This window comes from Crotalus tigris, unplaced genomic scaffold, assembly GCF_016545835.1.
Source record: "Crotalus tigris isolate CLP2741 ecotype Arizona unplaced genomic scaffold, ASM1654583v1 scf7180000017774.6281472, whole genome shotgun sequence".
Taxonomy (NCBI): Eukaryota; Metazoa; Chordata; class Lepidosauria; order Squamata; family Viperidae; genus Crotalus; species Crotalus tigris.
In genome coordinates this window covers 3,411,957-3,431,285 of record NW_024096625.1, presented here as the reverse complement: position 1 = coordinate 3,431,285, position 19,329 = coordinate 3,411,957, and the positions used below count along the sequence as shown (strand labels likewise).

General features: G+C 42.5%; 2 protein-coding genes and 1 long non-coding RNA gene across 4 annotated transcripts in view; 1 reads left to right on the top strand and 2 right to left on the bottom strand.

Moving 5' to 3' along the window:
- Positions 1-7,023: 7,023 nt before the first annotated feature.
- On the bottom strand, positions 7,024-10,823 carry HOXA1 (homeobox A1). Its single transcript, XM_039342028.1, has 2 exons — positions 10,147-10,823; positions 7,024-9,648 (listed from the first exon to the last, which is right to left on the bottom strand). Exons 1-2 carry the CDS (start codon positions 10,790-10,792, stop codon positions 9,293-9,295), a joined length of 1,002 nt encoding a protein of 333 aa, XP_039197962.1. The 5' UTR covers positions 10,793-10,823; the 3' UTR covers positions 7,024-9,292.
- Positions 10,824-10,867: 44 nt separating this feature from the next.
- Positions 10,868-15,134, top strand: LOC120307346. Its single transcript, XR_005556495.1, has 2 exons — positions 10,868-11,226; positions 14,691-15,134. It is a non-coding gene; the product is annotated as an uncharacterized LOC120307346 (long non-coding RNA).
- Positions 15,135-15,253: 119 nt separating this feature from the next.
- The window catches only part of HOXA2 (homeobox A2), a 29,031-nt gene continuing 24,955 nt past the window's right edge, over positions 15,254-19,329 (bottom strand). The window contains exons 2-4 of one of the 2 annotated variants that reach the window (XM_039342025.1): positions 18,171-18,365; positions 17,091-17,522; positions 15,254-16,367 (exon numbers count right to left, since the gene is read on the bottom strand). In XM_039342025.1, the coding sequence (XP_039197959.1) occupies positions 15,595-16,367; positions 17,091-17,469 (1,152 nt within the window). In that variant the 5' untranslated portion in view covers positions 17,470-17,522; positions 18,171-18,365 and the 3' untranslated portion in view covers positions 15,254-15,594. The remainder of the gene's footprint in view (positions 16,368-17,090; positions 17,523-18,170; positions 18,366-19,329) is intronic. The other variant, XM_039342024.1, reaches the window with a different exon arrangement.

Genomic DNA, 19,329 nt, shown 5'->3' with positions numbered 1-19,329 from the left:
CTCTATGCAGCATTTCAGTATTGGCAGACAGCAATACCAATGTCTACTGAGCGATAGTCATGTTCCAAAAGTATTATAGATAGTTTTGCTTAATTTCTCCACCTAGTTTTTCTTAATTCATTCCGTGCCAGAGCTGGAAGAAGGCTGAAAATGAAGGAAGATGAACTGTGTGAAGAGAGACGCATCTTTGTTTGGTTGTAGCTTGATAGGAAATGATGAAAAACATCTGGGGTTATGAAAGTGTCCAGTCCAAGTCTCTGTTTACTGAACTCTTTACAAATACCAGCATCTGTCACCAAGGAATCACAGAAGGGGTTTCTATCCTATCACAAGATCTTGATGGCATGTCCTAGGGCTTCTCCCTAGGGTGCTCAATTGGCTAAAGTATTGGTGAAAGAGAGGAAGAAAAGTGATTCCAGTTTAAGCAAAGAATATATTAATAGGATAAAGAAGTATGAGTGATTGAGTAAGATGCTTTTTAAGAAACTGCCAAGGTTTTGGATAAGCAGGATTTTGAGAGAAAGAAAAGAAGAAATGCGGAAAAAAATAAATTGATGCATTAGAGGCATTTCACAACTACCATTTAAGTCAATGTAACTTATAACAGTATAACTTTCCTACATTAAATTCAATGCTAGTGCACAGTACTATGTTCATGCTATACAAATTGTCTCTGGAGTATAAGAGGAAGTTTTATAATAGCTCCTCTTTTTTAAAAGTAAACCAAATATTGGTTATTTCATGTTCTTCGGAGTTTAGCGAAAGCACTCAAATCTGTTCTTTTGAAAAGGGAAGCTTACAAGTTCATCCTGGACAGTGCACAGATGTAGTTATATTCCAGACTGGAAGCATTTGCCCTATTTAACAATAAACCAGGGACATAGTAATAATATGTCACTGCACTTTTAAACACAAACTGTATAAAAGTAAATATACCACACAATAATAAAAATGTCTATGTAAACTGTTTCTTCCCTATGTGTCCACTTATCCCTACATCTCTCTTTAGCTTGTCTTTGAATGAATGTTATTTTAAAATCAAACTTGAGGAACCTCTGGACTTCCACATATGGTTGGACTACAGTTTCAAACCATTGTCAAGGAAAAGGCAAATTGTAGTCCAAGGAATCTCAGTCCATTCTTGTGTCTCAAAGATGCAATGTGGTAGTCCTCCTAGGCTCACAGCTACTAACAGAAAGACTAATGGAAATTCTATCCCAAGAGGGTCTTTGCCCACTCCAGCCTGATGCATGCCTGTGGCCCTTTTTGGAGCAGGAAACTCTTTCTTTTATGACCAAATAGACTACAGGAATAGATCCTACATGGACTTGTCTTTGAAGAGTATGTGGAAATTACAAAGGGTCGCAAATGCAGCAGCCTGCCTACTGATTGGCTTTATTACTAGCATCATATTACCCCTATTTTTCTGGCTTTGCATTAACTATCAAGAATTTTGGGGGTGCAATTCCAAGTCTTGATATGGTTTTGTACCTGGGAATTTTCAAGATTGCCTTCCCCAGCTGGACTCAATCGATCCAAGAAATCCTGGGAGAAGCTGCCCATAGTATCCCATGTCCATGAAGTGAAGGGTGGTGATCCCAGGAAGCATTACTGGTACTTTTATCTCACAGTAATTACTTGATGCAAAAGTTTCCCTCTAGAGTTTTACTGGCTTCATCTCTGATGGATTTCAGAAATGTAAAGGTCAGACTCTCCCAGAAGGCCTTCAGATGTTATTTGCTTATTTGTGTTATTGTGTGACTTCTTTTGAGTTTTAGTATTTGCTATAAGACACCATATGTACAAGAGGTTTATAGGTTTGATATATGTTCTTTACCATCACCACTATCACTAATAACTGCCTTTTTGGCCAGTGACATTTCATACCCCAATAGTTGGGTCTTTTATCTCATCTCTTTTTAATAAGAGAATGATGATATTCCTCCTTCTCTGATTTGCAATCTAGACCCATGTAATCTCACAGATATTTTGAGAAAGATTGAGTGTGAGTGGAGGGGGGGGGATTTAAACAATGGTTCTCTACTGGTGGCTTGCAAATGGAATCTCTTGATTCTTGCCCACTATTGAAATGGACAGGAGCAATGGTACTGAAATCACTTTTTCATCTCAAGTTTTTGTCTCTTGCAATTTACAGAAGTAATGGTGGTGTTATCCTGAGGGCATACCTCCGCATCTAGGGTTGGAAATCTGTGTGAAGTTGTTCCCCACTCTTAATCTAGATTGCTTTCCGCACCTGCTAAATGAGAATAGCATCAAGATTTTGCATATAAAGCTTTTGTTAAAATCAACAATATATTTTTTTTTTGAATAAGAGCTATTAGAGAAGGAGGAGGGAGAAGGAGAGGGAGGGAAGTAGAAGTAGAAGTAGAGAGAGAATGCACAGAAATGAGGCTGTCTATCTGCCAACTGCAGCTATTAAATCCAAGGGCATTTTGCATTGATTTCTATCAGACATTGATCGTCAAATTGAAGTACTAGCACAAACATAACATAGAGCCTCTTGGTTTAGGAGTTGTATAATGAGATTAGTCTGGAAGATTAACTTGGAAAGAGCCCCCTATAAGGGAAAGAAGTTCTTCAATATATTTCTGGGTTCTCTTTTTTTAAACTAAGGCTTTATCAAAGCAATATTGTTTTCGCAGCAATTATAAAGTAATATATCCGTATCAATAGATGTCAGTCCTTTTCTTATCAATGAAGACAAAGAATACACTATTCATGGATGCTGGAGGTGGATATCTCCTATTTCAATAGGATATAATTAGTCCCGTGGAAAGCAAAGATATTAACTCCAAGACTGTTGCAATGTCAGATGACAAACAGGTATCTGTTTTTGGGGCTAACAGTTTTATTGGCTGCTTTGCTCTCCATAGCGCTGAAAGTTGTAAAACTGGATTAAATAGCCAAACAAGGAGTTAATCCAATATTTGCTATATGAAGAATGAAGGTGTTAGCCTGTTATTTTTGAAACATAGCTTTATTAATTTAAAGAATAAATGAGTAGACTTAATTTACAAATTTACAACTTAGAAAAATAATAGCTCAGTGTTTCCTGTTGTCATCTTTTTTTTAATTGGTATTGGGTTGGTTCTTTTGGGGTTGGTAATTAATGTAACTGATTTATTTTTCATCCACAAAGCAGATATAATAAGCCATTTTCCTCTGTTCTGCTTCATTCCTGTTAGAATAAGAGTGCCATTCTTTAAGCTTCTAAGATTTTATATATACCAATCCCCATTTTACAATATCATTTAAAAAGAAAAAAAATAACATTCGATTTTATTTTGATTAATTAATATTGTTGAAAATTCTCAGCTCTGAGTTATAGAGTGGGACAGGAAAAACTTGTTTTATTGGAAATCGAGTAAAAGACTTAGAAATGCTGCCTCAAATTAGATACCACCGTGAATAAAGGGGAAGGGGGTGAATTTTGTAAAGTAGCCACATCTTTACAGCTATATTGTTAGAGTCTGGGACATTTAAATATTACTGTGATAACACAACTACGGAAGGGAAAACAGCAGTTTGGAGCAGAATTTGATCTTCTGGATTATTTCCGAGTCCAACTCTTGACATAACTAGATGCCTCTAGTTTTTTTTTTTCCATCCATACGAAATTGCTGGGCTAGCTAGTTGCAAGAAGAAAGGTAAGAAACCGATTTCCTTCCGTTAAATGAATGGCAGTAAAGCGTTAAGACAGTCGCACTGATCGAGCGTTTAGGTATTATTTTGGGTCTCCTCCCTCTTCAGTTTTCTCACCCCGCTTTTTTTTTCTCCGCTTTCTCTAACTCGCACCAATGCAATTTTCTTATTTTCTGTAGAAGGGGGCTCTTCCGAACGTTTTCCAGCGCAAGAAGCGCGCTGGGTTCTACTTTTTTTTTTCTTTCTTTCTTTTTGAATTGCTACAATGACTTGCCGAGATGTTCGTGTCGGTTCGGGCAGTTTTCCATCATGGACACAAGCCTCACCGTAGTCAGACCTGGGTGAGATTAAATCCGGGTGTTAAAGATTTGAGCAACGGGAGACTAAAGGCTGAGCTCTATCACCAACAGCTGTAAGCGCCTCTGCTCCCAACTCGCTCACCTCGCTCGCTTTCCCTCGGCAGTTCCCGAGCAAACGGAGCAGCTGGGCGGAATTAAAAAGTCCGGGATGGCCTCGCAAGCAACTTGGGAGCCCCGATTCCAGTAAGCAGACCAACCTTTCTCGGCGCAGCCCAAGGTTTCCCACCGAAGTCCTGCATTTGAAATCAGGAAAAAGAGGACCTGGGAGAGATTCAAATGCACACCAGCCCTAGATTTTTTTTAAAAAATGACTGTGGAAAACAGTCGCGGAGTACTAGGCAGGAGGGGGGCAAGGGGGAAGATTACAGAGCTAATGTTGGTTTAATTGTACAACATATCCAAAATCCAGGCATGCTCAGCCACCGCTTAGTCATGCAGAATATTCTTTACTTTTTTAAAATATATCCAGATTCTCGGCTTATGTTATTGTTGCTTGTATTTTATTTTTATTCTTAGGGGGCTATTATTTTATAGATGAGTACTTATGTAAACAAAGTTATCACCACCCTAAAAATATATTTGGTTACTAACATAAATTTTGAAAACAACTCTCTGATTTTTAAGCTTAGAAACCAGGGAATGTTCCTCTCAAATAAGCATACAAAGAAACATATTTGTCTGTTATCGATTTATCATGCAGATAGATGTTAGTTCTCTGGACACTTTAAATATTACTAGACTATTAGAATAAACATAACAATTAAATAATACCAGAAAATGCAAAGCACCAAGCCGAAATATGAACATTTCTAGAAACTAAAATGCTATAATAAAAGTTAGTCTCCCTCAAACGTGATCTGCCACTAAAAAGAGGCTAATAAATTCCCATTGAGAATGCATTTATGCAGTGATTAGTTGAACTCTGACCTCTGAAGAGTTGTTGCAATTAGCCACAACGTGCAGCACCTTCAAATGTTAGGTTTTTGTGGAATCCCACAGTCCCTTCTTGTAAGCTTCAGAACTCAAATTCGCTGGTGCCTGCATATACATACACAAGTTGTCCTGAACCCCCGGGTCAAGCCAACTTTAAGCACTAAAACATGAAAGGCAAAGTATTTCATTTCCACAGATCCTGGTGGAAATATTAAATGAAAATAAAAATGCACGTTAAGGCAACTTCCTGCTAACATCAACAGGACTTTCTCTATCCAAGAAAATAGTTTGCATGACAGTGTTTATCTTTTAAAATGATGTTGATGTAAATAAACGGTGCATCTTTCTCTTTCATTTTGAAAACTGCAGTATATTTTCTCTATCACTGAACCAAAGCAAGAATAAAAAGGGAGGGGGAAAACAAAGAGAAGAGCAAGAAAGGTATTAAAGATATTTTTGATGGTTTTAAAATAAAGGTACAGTAAAACTGTTATCTTAATGAACAAGAGGTTGGGAAAAAAACTGTGGAGGCACACGTCTGTATCTGTGAATGTATAAATAATTGTTGTCTTTAGCAGTGAGTGAGATAAACCGCTGGGACTCGTTCTAAAGTGACCCATCAGTGAATTCATTTCTGCTTGAACTTTCGGTGAACCTGAGATTAAACAGGGGTGATCAGCTAAGCAGTTTGTTGTTTGCTGCTTTTTCAACAACCCTTTTCAGACTGAGTAAATATTGATTGCTTCCAATCTGATTGCCTAGAAGAAAACATCTTTGTGCAGCGTCTGAAACCAAACTTTAAGGATGAACATCAAAAATAGGCTTCAGGTTTTTATTTTAAGTATCCACCTTACCCAAAAGAAAGTCAAGCCTAATTAATCCCAGCTGGATGAGCAAAGACAATTTTTAAGGAACTACTATTTATTTATTTATTGGCATACCATGGAAAGGGTGGATTATCCCAAATTCTGTCATCAAATGAAGAAGAGAAGTGTTAATCAATTCATGAGTATTGATCGATTAATGGTTGGGACTAATCCATCAATTAACTGTATTACATAAATTCAGTTGTGTGGATTTGTGTAAGCAGCAATAGACATTGAAAGGACCACTGACAAAAATTACACATGTTCTATTTTAGGCAAAAGACACTTCCTACTTAGTCTAAAGGAAACTATTATCTTTATTGTCTAGCGGATCAATTTTCTGACTCTCCACAGTCATACTAATGATTAGTCAATTAAATTCCTGCAAATTTCCTTGGAAGTAACATTTACCTTGCTGAGTGTGTTATTTGTGTGTGCATGTGTATGAGTGTGTGAGTGAGTGAGTGAGAGAGAGAGATGTCAGATATTCAAGTTGACTGATGGACCTTTTGATCAATAATCTCTAGAACAAACTTTGAAGAAATCTGTGCCACCTCTTTGGGAAGGCAATTTTGTTCTTCTGCATTAATCGGCTTTCAGTCAGTTCCATTCTAAGTTATTTATTTCAGAATTATTTATTTTCTGGAAAATTACAGTTCAGAGATTACTCAAAAATAAATGCCTTCAGGTGTACCTGAAGTCTTGAAAGAAGACTCCATATAAGGTGATATTTGTTCCAATAAGTATTCTGGCTATTAAAGTCCTTCTGTGAACTCATCCTTCCCATCCTCACTGAGGCAGGACACAGGAATATCTTTGGAGCTGCTGAAAAGAGTTTTAAATCAACTGATCCCAAGCCCTTGATCTTCTCTTTCTTGTCTCCAGCTACCTCAGGAAAGAAAAGAAGTGGAAAGACTAGAAAGAGTCAGGTGGCCGCAGAATTTTGCTAGCCCCAGCCTTGAAAGGTTTCATTCACCCTCCCTGCTGGCATGTAGATGCCACTTGAAAGCTTTTGGCAAATGCCATTTGTTTAGCTTTGAAGCCTTATCCTAATCAACAAAAGGGGAAAGTATAAGCAGGCAAGGAGTCCAAGAGGAGCTGGGGGGGGGGAGAGAGAGAGAGAGAGAGAGAGAGGAGCCAAAGGTGAAAGGAATTTGGGTCTCTGCCTGCTTTGAAGTTGCCCAGAGTGGTAGAAGGCCTTGAGAAAAAAGGCTCAGCAATCTGGGGTTTTCCCCTTGCCCTGGCATTAGCCCTGAAGTGGCTGCAGATCAAGGCTTGCTTATGCTGATGTTTGGGAGAAAGAAAACCATTGATGCTTGGGCCAGCGAAAATCTTTGGGCTTCCAACCTCTCCTGCTTTATTGCTGGGGCAGAACTAAAAGCCTCTTGAAGAAGCTGCAAGTCTTTTAAAATTAAATTCTAGTAACAACTTTTTCAAACTGAAACCAGCTGCTGTAACATGAAAATGATGTTTGGCATTCTTTCCCCTATGAGAACCCCATATTTATGCTACTAGTGATAGAAATCACAAAGGAAGGAAGGAAATCCCTCCAGTGAATTGGCTCTACAGGTTTTTAATCAAAGGTATGTTTTTTCCAGCAAATACATGACATCTTCCCCGACTAGTTTTCCCAATTGCCAGGGAAATTTTGGACACTCGGGGAAGAGTTGCTATGGAAAATGAGCTCTTCAGCTGGCTATTTCTTGCCTGCTTCCAGCTTGTCTTCCAAGGTTTGTGCCTGGAAGATTGTTCTGGCAATTTAGAAGAAAGGAAGGGGAAAGATAGCTTCTTGGGGTCCTGAGAGACAAGGAAATATAAATCTCTTCCTTGGTGGCTTGGGACGCAAGGCAAGACCAGCTTTGGCTTTTGAAGAGGACTTAGTTTACACATAGGTCAATATGTAGTTCGGGGTGAAAAGGTTAGCACTTGACCCAGGAAGCTTCCACCAAGGTATTTCTAAAAGAGCTGGGATTTGGTTCATTGCCCGTCTTTTCCTTAGTAAAAGATCAGCAAGTTTTCTCTGGGGTCTCCACTAATGTTACTGGATTTAATCTTGGGGGCCTGGAAGCCCAAGGTTGAAAGAATTTGGCTTGCATCAAAAGTGGAAGAGAGGACTGATTGGTTAGGCTTCTCTTCCCAAAAAAGAACCAAAGCAAAGAAGAGCCTGCTATAAGAGTATATTTATTACAGAGATTTCTAGGACCCGTAAAATCCTGCTCTGGATTCCATTCTCTTTCCCTCCCCCAACAGAATCTCAGAACCTTGAATGATTGTACAGAAAATGTCAGAAGCACTCAATCACAAAGGACAACTGATAAAACTCAGTGTTAACTTAGTACACCAAAACTTTGTGCATCATGCAAAGTTCCATACACAAATCACATGAACTATACATTCATTTGGGCCAGTAACCACATTCAGAAGTTCAGCTGAAAAATCTAAGGAAGGATAAATGCGAATTCGGAAGCAGGCCTGGTCTCTCCATTTTCTGCATAATGGTTTTGGGTCAAGAATAATTCCATAGAGATTTTGAGAAAGAAAATGTTGGGCAGACCTTAATAAGCAAGGTTTCTTTTTTAAAAATCTAGTGCAATTTCAACATTCTTATCTAACTATTTTGAAGGAAGAATACTAGTCTATGATATTTTTTTGAGGTATCTGATAGTGTTGAATACATCTTTGATCATGACAACTTCACTTTTTGCTATAAAATCGAATCAAGTTTTGAGAATGTAACCACCCTGTTTTAAATTTATAATCAATCTAAACATTTCTAGAAAATCTGTAAAAAGATAAATCTCTTAAACAAAATATTTACAACCAACAACATACACACGGAAAAAAAAGCAGGTACATTAAATTAAAGCATGAACTTTTTAGAAGTCATGTAAACATTTTCAATAGTGCATCTCTTTTTGGAACTGCGAACCTCTTCGCCTCTGCCATGGAGGAAAGCCTACATAAATGTTCTTTGGCAACTTCATTCTGGTCTATCAACTTTATCATTATGAAAATCACTTTTTGACTTTTCTCACAAATAGTCTAAAGATGGGAGACACATAAATAAATCCTTGTACTTAGCACTGAGGAGGAAAAAGCCTGGTGCTGAATTAAAGACACCCTCAGTCTTGAAATAAGGCTGTGATCCTTTAGCTAAATCTCAGTAATATTATGCCACAAAGTCCCTTTCTATTATTTCTCTCTCCCCTAACTCAGTAGTCCTGTACTATGCCCACCAATCTGGAAGAAGGTTCCAGGTAAAATCAATGAAGTTTGCTTCCAAGTTTCAGTATGGGAAGGCATTTGTTTAAGGGATGGCAGTCGGAGAAGATTTATCTGGAACCAATTTGGCTAGAGAAGGTGGGGGGGGTCCCCTTCAGTCTTTAGAAAAATAGGATTGGGACACTATCAACTACTCTAGGGCTGAACATAGGGGGCCAGGGAGTGAAGAATGAATAGCAACTGTGGAGTTCAATTTGAGGTAGTCAGAGTATCTGAGGTAGAAGAAGTAGGAGAAGGGATACATGGGGATGAGCTGGACTTTTCAGAGGAGTCCTCTGCCTTCTCTTCACTTCCAGTTGGTGTGGCTGGAGAGATGGGCAGCAAGCCCTCTTTCTCCCTCTTCTTCTGCTTCATCCTGCGGTTCTGGAACCAGATCTTGACCTGGGTTTCATTGAGTTGCAAAGAGGCTGCTATCTCCACCCTGCGTGCTCTGGTAAGATATTTGTTGAAGTGGAATTCTTTCTCCAGTTCTGTCAACTGTTTGGTGGTGAAATTGGTGCGAACTGTATTGGGCTGACCCACATAACCATACTCTCCAGCTTTTCCTGGAAAAAAAAAATCAGGCATAAGTCATACAATCACATCTTGCTGCATATAAGCATGGATTTAGGGCCTTAACTGAACGGTGACATTTATCAAGGATGACTGGAGTAGTTGTTAGGTGCAAAAGGTGTTTTCTGGGTCAATTCTGTGTATGTTTATTCCAAAGCAAGGTCTATTTGAATCAGTAGGAACTAACTTCATTATGCTTGGCTTCTGCATATCACCCTGCTAACCTTGCCTGATAAGAGCCATTTAGATAGGTCAGGCAAACCAGGTTGATTCAAAACCAATGAGAGACACATTTCTTTAGCACAATTGTTCACATTTAACAATTTAACAGGGTGTGTGACAGCAGAGTGTAATGTCCATTTTAATAACCTGTTGCCTTCGGGATCCAAGTACCCCTTTCCTTCTGATACTTAGGACAGCCAGGTCAGTCTGCAAATTAGCAGCTTTTCAAAGTACAGAGTGCCTTAACCACCCAGTAAATGAGGACTAACCTGTTTTAGGAGGGTTTCTCTTCACTTTCATCCAGTCGAAAGTCTGGGCTGGTGGAGAAACTTCCGAAGAAGGAGAATTGCAGCTTTCTGGATGGGCAGAATGGAGAGGAGACAAGGGGTGGCTGCTGAAATTAGTGAGGGTTAAATTCTGCTGCTCCTCTCCGAAAGAGGGATGAATGTACTGGGTAGAATTGGTTGTGCCCCCACCATAACTCTGGGGATGCTGGACCATGGAGGAAGAGACATTTCCCGAGTAGAGAGTAGGAGCGCACGGGGAGTAGCCCCCACTGATTTCCGCCTCTTGACTGAGTGGGTAATGGCCATAGCCTCCCGCAGCGAAGTTCTGCGCGCCATAGCCGGACCCGCAGCTGGGGTGCGAGAAGGACACCCCCAAATTGGGGTGATGTTGGTAGGCGGTACCAGCCTGGTGGTGGGGATGGGGGCTTATCTGAACTCCCCGGCCCACCAGAAAGCGGTCATCCCCGTTGCAGCTGTTGGCGCTGACAGCGCACGACTGAAAAGTGGTTGTAATCCCATGTTCGGGGTGGTGATGGTGGCGGTGATAGGCACGGGAGGCGCAAGTGGTGGGCTCGCCGTTGAGGATGGGCGGATAATCGAGGAAGGAATTCATCCTTGCCGTGTCCATCTATCACCGATTGACCGGCTCTTCGAAGTCCTGGGTGACCGTGCCAACTTTCTCACTTCCTCCATGGGGGCCAGAAGAAAAATGATATGAATGTACAGTGAGGCGGTGACCACGTGAGGGCGGCAGCCAATGACTGCTGCGGCTGCCAAAGTTGCCCGGTTCCTTCCTGGTGATGGATCACCCTGGCTGTGGCATTTAAATTCTGAGCGCCCCTTCATCAAGGTGACGCGCAGACACCGCCGCCGCCTCCCTCCCTCCCACTCTCTTCTCAGCCAGCGTGTTGGGCTTGGAGAGCTGGGCCGACGAGCCAGTGTGCGCCCAAGCGCTCAACCTGGAGCAGCAGCCGCGGGAACAACAGCAGTGAGAATAGAAAGCACTGAACGGCCGCCGGAGGGGGCTGCTCCAGCGTGGATTGAAGGACCCAGAGCCTGCAGGTAGGCAAATGCGCTAGCCATCAAATTGGTTGCCGCTTCTCCGGCACCCTCTCCCAGGTGTAGAACAGAGGGGAGAAGACGAATATCTGGACAAGGGGCATCCGGGGGTCCTTCCTCCCTCGCTCGGGACGATCCGAACCTGGGGCGAACCAACAAGAGGTTAATGGATTTTAGTCCAACCTCCCGCGGCTATTTGCATGGAAATAAGGCGCAACGCCATTGTTGTTGCCGCGGACCCAGTCTCTGAATTCCCAAGAAGGGAGGTGGCTATGGGAAGAACGTGACTGAATTGAAGTCAGGGCTCTGGGCTGAGGCTGCGGGTTTCTCCTGATGCTTGACACCATTTGCTGCGGAAAGGAAGCGCTTACAAAGGCTGCCATTGGCAGCGGTCCTCCATTCTGCCCAGCTCAGCAGCTGAAGAGGCAGAGCGCCTGTGCAAACACTCGGCCTCCTCCCTCCCTCTGCCAATCACGCGCGGTCTCGCCTGCCTCTTCCTTCCCTCCTTTTCCCTCCCCATTGGCTACACACCCTGTTTGAAAACACCAGACAGAGCAGGATGTTCTATGAAATACCAACACTGAATTACTATGCCCCGCGGTTAAAAGGAAAGGGACCGAGGAAAAGAGCTGAGAAGCAACAACGGTCAGGGAGTGATTCCCATTTAAGTTGCTGTACATCTTTCGTGGTGGCAGAAGACAAGGGAAAGCAAAACGATGATGGCCTTCTGTTTCCCATCCAACAAGTTACTTCTTGGAAAGGTGCCATTAAAGTCACCGAATTTTCTCTTGAGTTTAGAACTGGGCCGAAGTGCTTAGCTATTTATTAAGTGCTTTGATAGGACTTTTCTTGTTTTGAAGAAAGAAGTTCGCACAGAGACTTAATATTATACAGAAAGGGATAAAATTAAATGATAAAACAAAACAAGCAGGAAAAAGGCCTGGGAACTTTTGCTTCAAAGAGGCCAGCCCAAAACATAAATGTTTATCCATGCCTCTTTTCTAGTTTCTGATATTCTTATGAACAATTTACATTTATTAGCAACTTACCGTGTCAGTTCTAAACAGTTAACTAGTTAGTATCATTTCACTCACATACCAAATTCCGTCCTAGACATTATCTAATTAGACTGCAATTTTCTTTCCTAAAAAGCTACGGTGCTATGTTAACTCTTCTGGTAATTTAATGTTCCCATTTTGATAATTATGAAAGTTAGGACCCAGTTCAAATGTGAAGCCTATGCTAAAATCTAGCTATGAGACATATAAAGACACACTTAATGTTTTTAGAACAAGGTCTCTGGCATTTTCTAATCTAGACAGAGCTAAATTCTGGTATGCAACTACAGCTACTTAAAAAAAAAAACCCTCCCCTTTGATTGGACGTTTATTGTCTACAGAGTTTACACTCAGACCTCTTTCTTTTAGGAACAGAAGAATAAAGAATCACTTTGCCACTTTAGAGTTTAGCAAACCATTTTCATAATTTGCAATAACACTCACAGATCAATTATCAAGACTTGGAAGCATATGCAGTGGGTAATAATAGAACTACTAACCAGATCAGTGAAGTTAGCACATTGTTGTTTGCATTGTAGCTAAAAGGAAAGAATGTAGGTATACGCAGATTTTATCTTCCCCCTCCCCGCCCCGCTAGAAAAACACAACCTCTGTTAGTGACTTTGAAAATAAAAATAGCCTGTTTTCTGTTTTCCCAAATAACTGTTGGAACAATTTTATTCTTGGCCCGATTTCTCTCTCTCTCTCTCCCCTCCCCCTCTTTCTCCTGCTTGCTGCTTTCTTCAATCCTCTCCCCTCTATTTCTCCTCCATTGTTCCAAAGAGCTTTCCCTCTTTGTCAGACTGCCTTTGCCCGAGAGCTGTGCATTCTGAGGCCAACACAACCGCCTCCCCCCCCCCCGCGCCCGCTTGCTAGAGTGCAGAAGGGGGCGAGTTTGGAAGGGATGAAAAAGAGAAAGGAAACTGCTTGTTCCTTGCTGGGATGCAGCTACCAAGGTTTCCAACTTGACTCTCGAACACACGACTTCGCTTCAAACTTTCACCTCTCAGACTTTTCCAAGACCAGATCCTTTTTCTTCCTCCGTCCCCCGCCCCACCGCTTTGTCCCTACGATCCCCCTTTTTGCGAGGCTGTTTTCCGTATTCCGAACAAGCAAAACCGTTTGTTGCGTTTATCGGTTAGTTAAGACACTCAAGAATTTCCCCGAAAACCTTTACATTCCGGATTCATTGTTAGGATTTCTTTCCCCCCTCTCTCCCCCTCTTTTTTTGTGTGAGAAGTATATGTCTCAGCATAGTTCTGGTCTCAAGGGAAAATCTGCTTAGGATCTGGAGGCGATTGATTTGTGTGGAAAGCTTCTTTGTCAGTAGAATAGGAGGCTCCCCACACTAACCTGCTGGTTCGCCTATAAAGTAAAACGCCTATAAACTAAAACAAAAACATGCTTCTTCAAAGAAAACGTTCTTCGCGGAAAGAGCAGCCTTCGATCGTCGTGCAAAGCAAAGAAGGGAGGGGGGGAAGGGAAAAGAAAGGGGGAATCCCTGCTGCACCTGAAGCTTAGCCAAGCAGTTGTTTTAACAGAGCAATAAAAAATGAATTATGACTAGCCGCTTCCAAGCTTAATGGTTTTAGACGGGGATCCCCTACCCCAGCAAATACGTAAGAGGATTTTTATTTGTGCATGTGTTCCTGCAATTGATCTCTTTGATGACATTCTCATTCACAAAAAGCGTTTGATTTATGAGTTTAGGAAGAATTGCATCCAGCCCTTCCAGCTATTACCCACGCGGTTCTGCGCCACCCCACATAAATGTGTTGCAAAACAGGGAAGCAATCTGCCATCAAAATAAATTCAGCCGGAGCAGAAGGACTGGCAAATGCGAACCTGTAAAGCCTGAATCATTTTTTCCCCCTCTCCATATGTCTGTGTACCTACATAAACACACATACATACACGTTCTTCTTACCAAGAGAAAGGAAGGAAGGGATAGGTTCATACATACACACGCACACGTGCACACACACATGCACACATGAAAAAAACAAACCTCATCTGTTAACACAGGCTGCTACCTTGTAGGACACAAAAGAACGCATATCAACCTGTATGAATGAATTCAATTAAACTGTACTAGAGGACGGACACACACACACACACAGAGACACACACACACACACACACTACTACCACCACCACTACCTTCAATTAACATCACTTTTAGATAGGTCTCTTCAATTTTTATGTGCTTTGGCGGGATAGCTAAAAGGTCTTCTGAAATGTACACTTGTTAACCTAGTTCATACTGAGTTTTGGTGAGAATGCCCTTTTCTCTACCTTCAGCGTGAGCTTTTGTCCTTTAAACCCATTTTTAATCCATAATTTATATGCCTTGCACAGTTAATAACTAGCTTTTACCAAACGGCTTGTCTGATTTCCTCTCTCTTGTAGATTTCTTTTCTTGGGACCTTTGGAACTCTGGGACGGAAATCCATCAGAAGTGTACCTTTCTTGGTTCCCCACACCAACATTTCTTTCCAATGGTTGGCAGAAAGAATAAACACAGTGACTAATATAAATATACATTTTTATCTGTCTGCATAACTGCAGCAATCCTCCTAAGGAGCACTTTTTTTTCTTTTGCGGAATATTCTCTTTCATATATGTGCGAGAGAGACAAACTCAGTGTTTTTAATAGCTTTTAATATCACTAAAGCAGTATTTTTGTGTATTTTTAATTCTAATATATGGTATGTATTAAATGGAGGAAATGCTTGTTTTTAATAAGGGTCAAAGATATTCTAAGTTATGGGAAAAATTGTAACACTGCATTTTGGGGGGAGAAAGGGAAGTAGAGGATTTCAGTAGCTTTCTTCCAATAAATGTTTTTCTCAAGAAAAAAAGAACAGAGGTCTGTAACCAAATTTCTTGGCTTTATTTCAGACCAAAGGAGGGAAGGGGGGCAACTCCTTGTGCTATATATGAAGAGAGAGAAAGAGAGATAAAAAAGGTGCTTGTAGTAAACAAGAATTTATTCTACCAAAAATACTTATGACAATGCACCCTAATGTAATACAAAAATAAAAAGAAAGTGAAGATACAAATTTGATATGATCACTTTCTTACAGGCCATATATATTGCTTTCATAGAAGGACCTAGAATGTGGCTAAATGCCATAGGGAAACGGCAAAGTACTGTAATTCCCCCAGATAGGATAACCGAAAATGCTAACAGACAAAGAGAAAGAAATCAGATCAAAGAGGGAAGGGAAATAAAAATTAAGGAGAGAGAGGAAAAAAAGAAGAAAAAAAAAGAAGGTATAACCCATGGCGCATGAGGAAGACCTGTGCTTTCTCAGTAATTCAGGTGCTGCAAGTCAATTGTGGTGAGCGTATCTGAAAAAAAGTCAAAGCTGTCGGCTGAAATATCTACAGGACTGTCGAGAGATCCTGGCAAACTGGGGGAGACAGCAGCGTCAGAAAGCTGTAGGCAGGAATCTGCAGAGAAAACGCTGAAGTCCTGCAAAGAAGGGACTTCCAGGGCCTCCGGACTGCCATTGTTCAGGGCAGCTGCACAGTTCTGGCCCATTGTTGAGAGGCAGTTGGGAACAGTGGGTGACTGGTGCTGAAAATGTTTGAGATTTTTCTCATGGCTGGTTAAAGGCGAAACTGGAAAAGTTTGGGACTCTCCATTGTGGAGGCTTGGAGGCGGCTGAGGCAGGGCATTCTGTTGAAAAGGGTAGCTTTCCCTGTCCAAAAGAGCGCCGGAGACATCGACATCGTTGAGGGCTTGCTCAAAAAGAGATTTTTCTTCCTCCTCCTCCTCTTCCTCCTCTTCCTCCTCTTCTTCGGCTTTTTCGGGGTCCTCCAAGCCTTTGCATTTCCCTTCGCTGTTCTGGTTCTCCTTGCATTGGGTCTGCCTCTTGTGCTTCATCCGCCTGTTTTGAAACCAGACTTTGACTTGCCTCTCCGTCAGATCTAGGAGAGCTGCGATCTCCACCCTCCTTGGTCTGCAGAGGTACTTGTTGAAATGAAATTCCTTCTCCAGCTCCAAAAGCTGAGTGTTGGTATACGCAGTTCTTAGTCTCCTGGAGCCCCCATTACCATTTTCGGAGATCTCCAGAGATTCTGTTGAGGAAGAAAACAACCACGGTTAGAAAGATGCCTGCCATGGGGGGGGGGGGCGGCGGCGGTGAAAGGTGGAGAATTTGCCCCAGCTGGTCCTTTTGAGAACCCTCCAGTCTGGAAAAAACAGTGTGGTACTGGTGATTGGAAATCTCTGCCTTTCACTCCCCTTCTCTCCAGAGCGTAAAAACATCTCAACTGCAACAAAATGGCCGCCCCGCGAATGCAGCAAAGCCATTGTGTTGCCCCCTTGCGCGCCCGCTCTCCGGGACCCCTTTTTCCCTCAGCTCAAGAAACTGCTTCGTCTCCATCTCCCAAACCGTCCCCTAGCCGAACAAACTTTGATATTAGTCATACCACAAATTATAATTAATGCATCAGCTGCTTAGTGAGCAAGAGTAATCTATCACTCTTCATTACTGTCAAGGATCCCAACTCTAGGACAGCTAGACAAGAGGAGGTCACCTCCAACTCAAATAAATCATCCCACGCTAAACAAGTTAGGGGGAAAGAAACTTTGCTTGGGGTGGGGGCGAAAGAGGGTTGGTGCCTGGTGCTTTTGCCTGTGGATCCCACCATCAGCTTCCTTCCTCAGGGTTCAGTGCCTGAGTTAGGAAGGCAACGCTCCAACAGAGAGGCGAAGGCAGTGGGGAGGGTGGGGGAGAACAAACAAATCGTGGGGAAGCCTTGGGAAGCGGAATGGTGCAGCAAAGTCTTTCAACTGACCTTTGTGGCTCAGGCAAGCTGGTCCAAGGGCGGAGGCCGAAGCAGGCGGCGGCAGGGCGGTTTTCTTGGACGCCTTTTTCTCTTTCATCCAGGGGTACTCCGGAGGCTGGAGGGCGCCGGCTGGCACTGGGCTGCCGCTGTTGCCATTGGGGCTGTGCTTGGGGCGGCTGCCGCTGCTGTGGCGAGGGTGGCTGCCCGGTTTCAGGCTGGGGATGGTCTGCTCAAAAGGAGGAGGAATCAGTGTCGAGTGTGAAAGCGTCGAGTTCTTGATTGATGAACTTTGAAATGTATCACCGACAGGGGGAAAAGATGTCAGGCACTCAGCGAGCGATGGCTGACTATTGATAAAGCCAATCTCTCGCTCAAATTCGAAATTCATGGCCTTCAACTCGCAGCCCCCTTGGAGAAAAAGTTCCCTCTTATTTAGCGCTTCTGGGAGGGGGAGGGGGGAGCAAGGCCCAGGAAGGGGAAGGGGGGGGGACCGAGAGAGAAAGAGAGAAAGAAAAAGGGGGAGACAGAAAGAAGGGAGAAAAAAAAATCATAGAAGATCGCTCGTGGGGTGTTTTTTTTCTAATTCACTGATTACAGCCGTATGGGGACCGTGCTACTATTAAACTATTGAATTCATGGAGACAAGGTTGAAATTGGACCGAATTGGCTGTCACATGATTGCCTCTGCCCAATGACAATTTGGGCTTTAATCAAAAGAAGCCACTGTCTGTTTGATTGATCCAAAAAAGTCGAGAAGGAACGCCTCATTGGGGCCGGAGAGGCATTATTTACACTTTTTTTTTTTTAGGAGGAGGCTTATCTCCGCTGCTCGCCCGCTCCCCTTTTGCCTCCTAATCTGAAATGGTATCTGGGGTGAGTGGCTGTGCTTGTGTGAGAGAGACTAGAGTGTTTGTGTGCCTGCGTCTCTTGCAGTCGCCGCTTGGCCGTTCGTTCCTACAGCCGCCGCCTTCGCCGCGGCTCCTTGCAGCCACCGCGGCTCTGCTCACCCTGTAGAGCTTCTGCCCCGCTTGTTCCCGTCCTGCGCCCTCCCCTCCCATTGTTTGGAACTGTCAGGCAAGCGCTTCGCACCTCACAAATCATTTAAGCACCTCCAATCTGACGCCTTGAGTCATTAACAAAGTAATCCATTAATCTTCAAAGTTTTGACATTGCAGGCTCCGCATCTCAACCGCATCAGAAAGTTGCACCCGGCCTGGGTTGCCAAGCGTTGAGCCCTGCTTTAGATTTGCATTTTATTTGTGTTTCTTCCCTTCACCACCAGTCCTAAAGAAAGAAATAATTACTTCCTAAAATTAAAACAAGCACCAGAACAAGGTGGAGGTTTCCCACCCTTCCCCAAGACTTGGCACCTTTCTGCATTTCTCCGGGGGGGGGCGGGGGGTGTTCCACTTTTCTGAACGGTTACAGTACAGGGAACAATTGGCTGCCGCGATCTTGGTATGTATCCATTGTGTAGAAAGAATTTTCTACAGGAACTTCGCTTCCATAGGCAGAAGTCAGTCCAGGGTGTCATGTATATATTTGAGTTGGCTGAACAGAAATGGATGGTCCAAACCAGATGCATTTCCATCAGACACCCAAATCACAGAAATCACAAAAATGCTGTCGATTATAAGAACAAACCAGAGTATTAACACAAACGACAATGGAATCAGCTGACTCTGACTCACTGTTTTCCCTTAACCACAATAAAAATGGATCAGGTAAGTAAGCAGTCTTGATGGTGAAGAAATACGTCAAAATTCAATATCGGTTTGAAAAATTATTATCAATCATGTAGGAAAGAACTATAAAACGGATTCCCTTTCCAAATAAGATTGTTTGACCGACACCCTTTTTTGTTTGCTTTTCTTTCGATTTGCTCATTCCACAACGCTAAAGACTTGGACAGAACGGTTCTTCAATTCCTTCAAATAAAACGGGAAATGAAAGGAAGGGGGGAGGAAACAATGGAAGGGCAGGGGGATTCAGTAACAAGGAACAGAAAAGGGTATTTCCTCTCCTCCAAATCAAAATAAGCCAGTGCTGAGAAGAGAAGAAGGTAAGGTCGTGTGGCATTCCTATATATTTCAAGGACACTCCATATGTCCCCCACTTCGAGATTCTGAATTAGTCCTGGAAATTGTCACAAGGGTTTAAATGATAAACTGGTTGTTCCATTTCTGATGAAGCACAAGCACATCTGAGCAAAAGGGAAAGGAACAGCAGGCCTCTTTCATTTTTTTGA

Coding starts and splice junctions, on each gene's coding strand:
- HOXA1 (XM_039342028.1), bottom strand. CDS start 10,792: ATGGACACGGCAAGGATGAATTCCTTCCTCGATTATCCGCCCATCCTC. Junction 9,649..10,146: donor GAGAAACCCTCCTAAAACAG/GTTAGTCCTCAT, acceptor TTTTTTTTCCAG/GAAAAGCTGGAGAGTATGGT.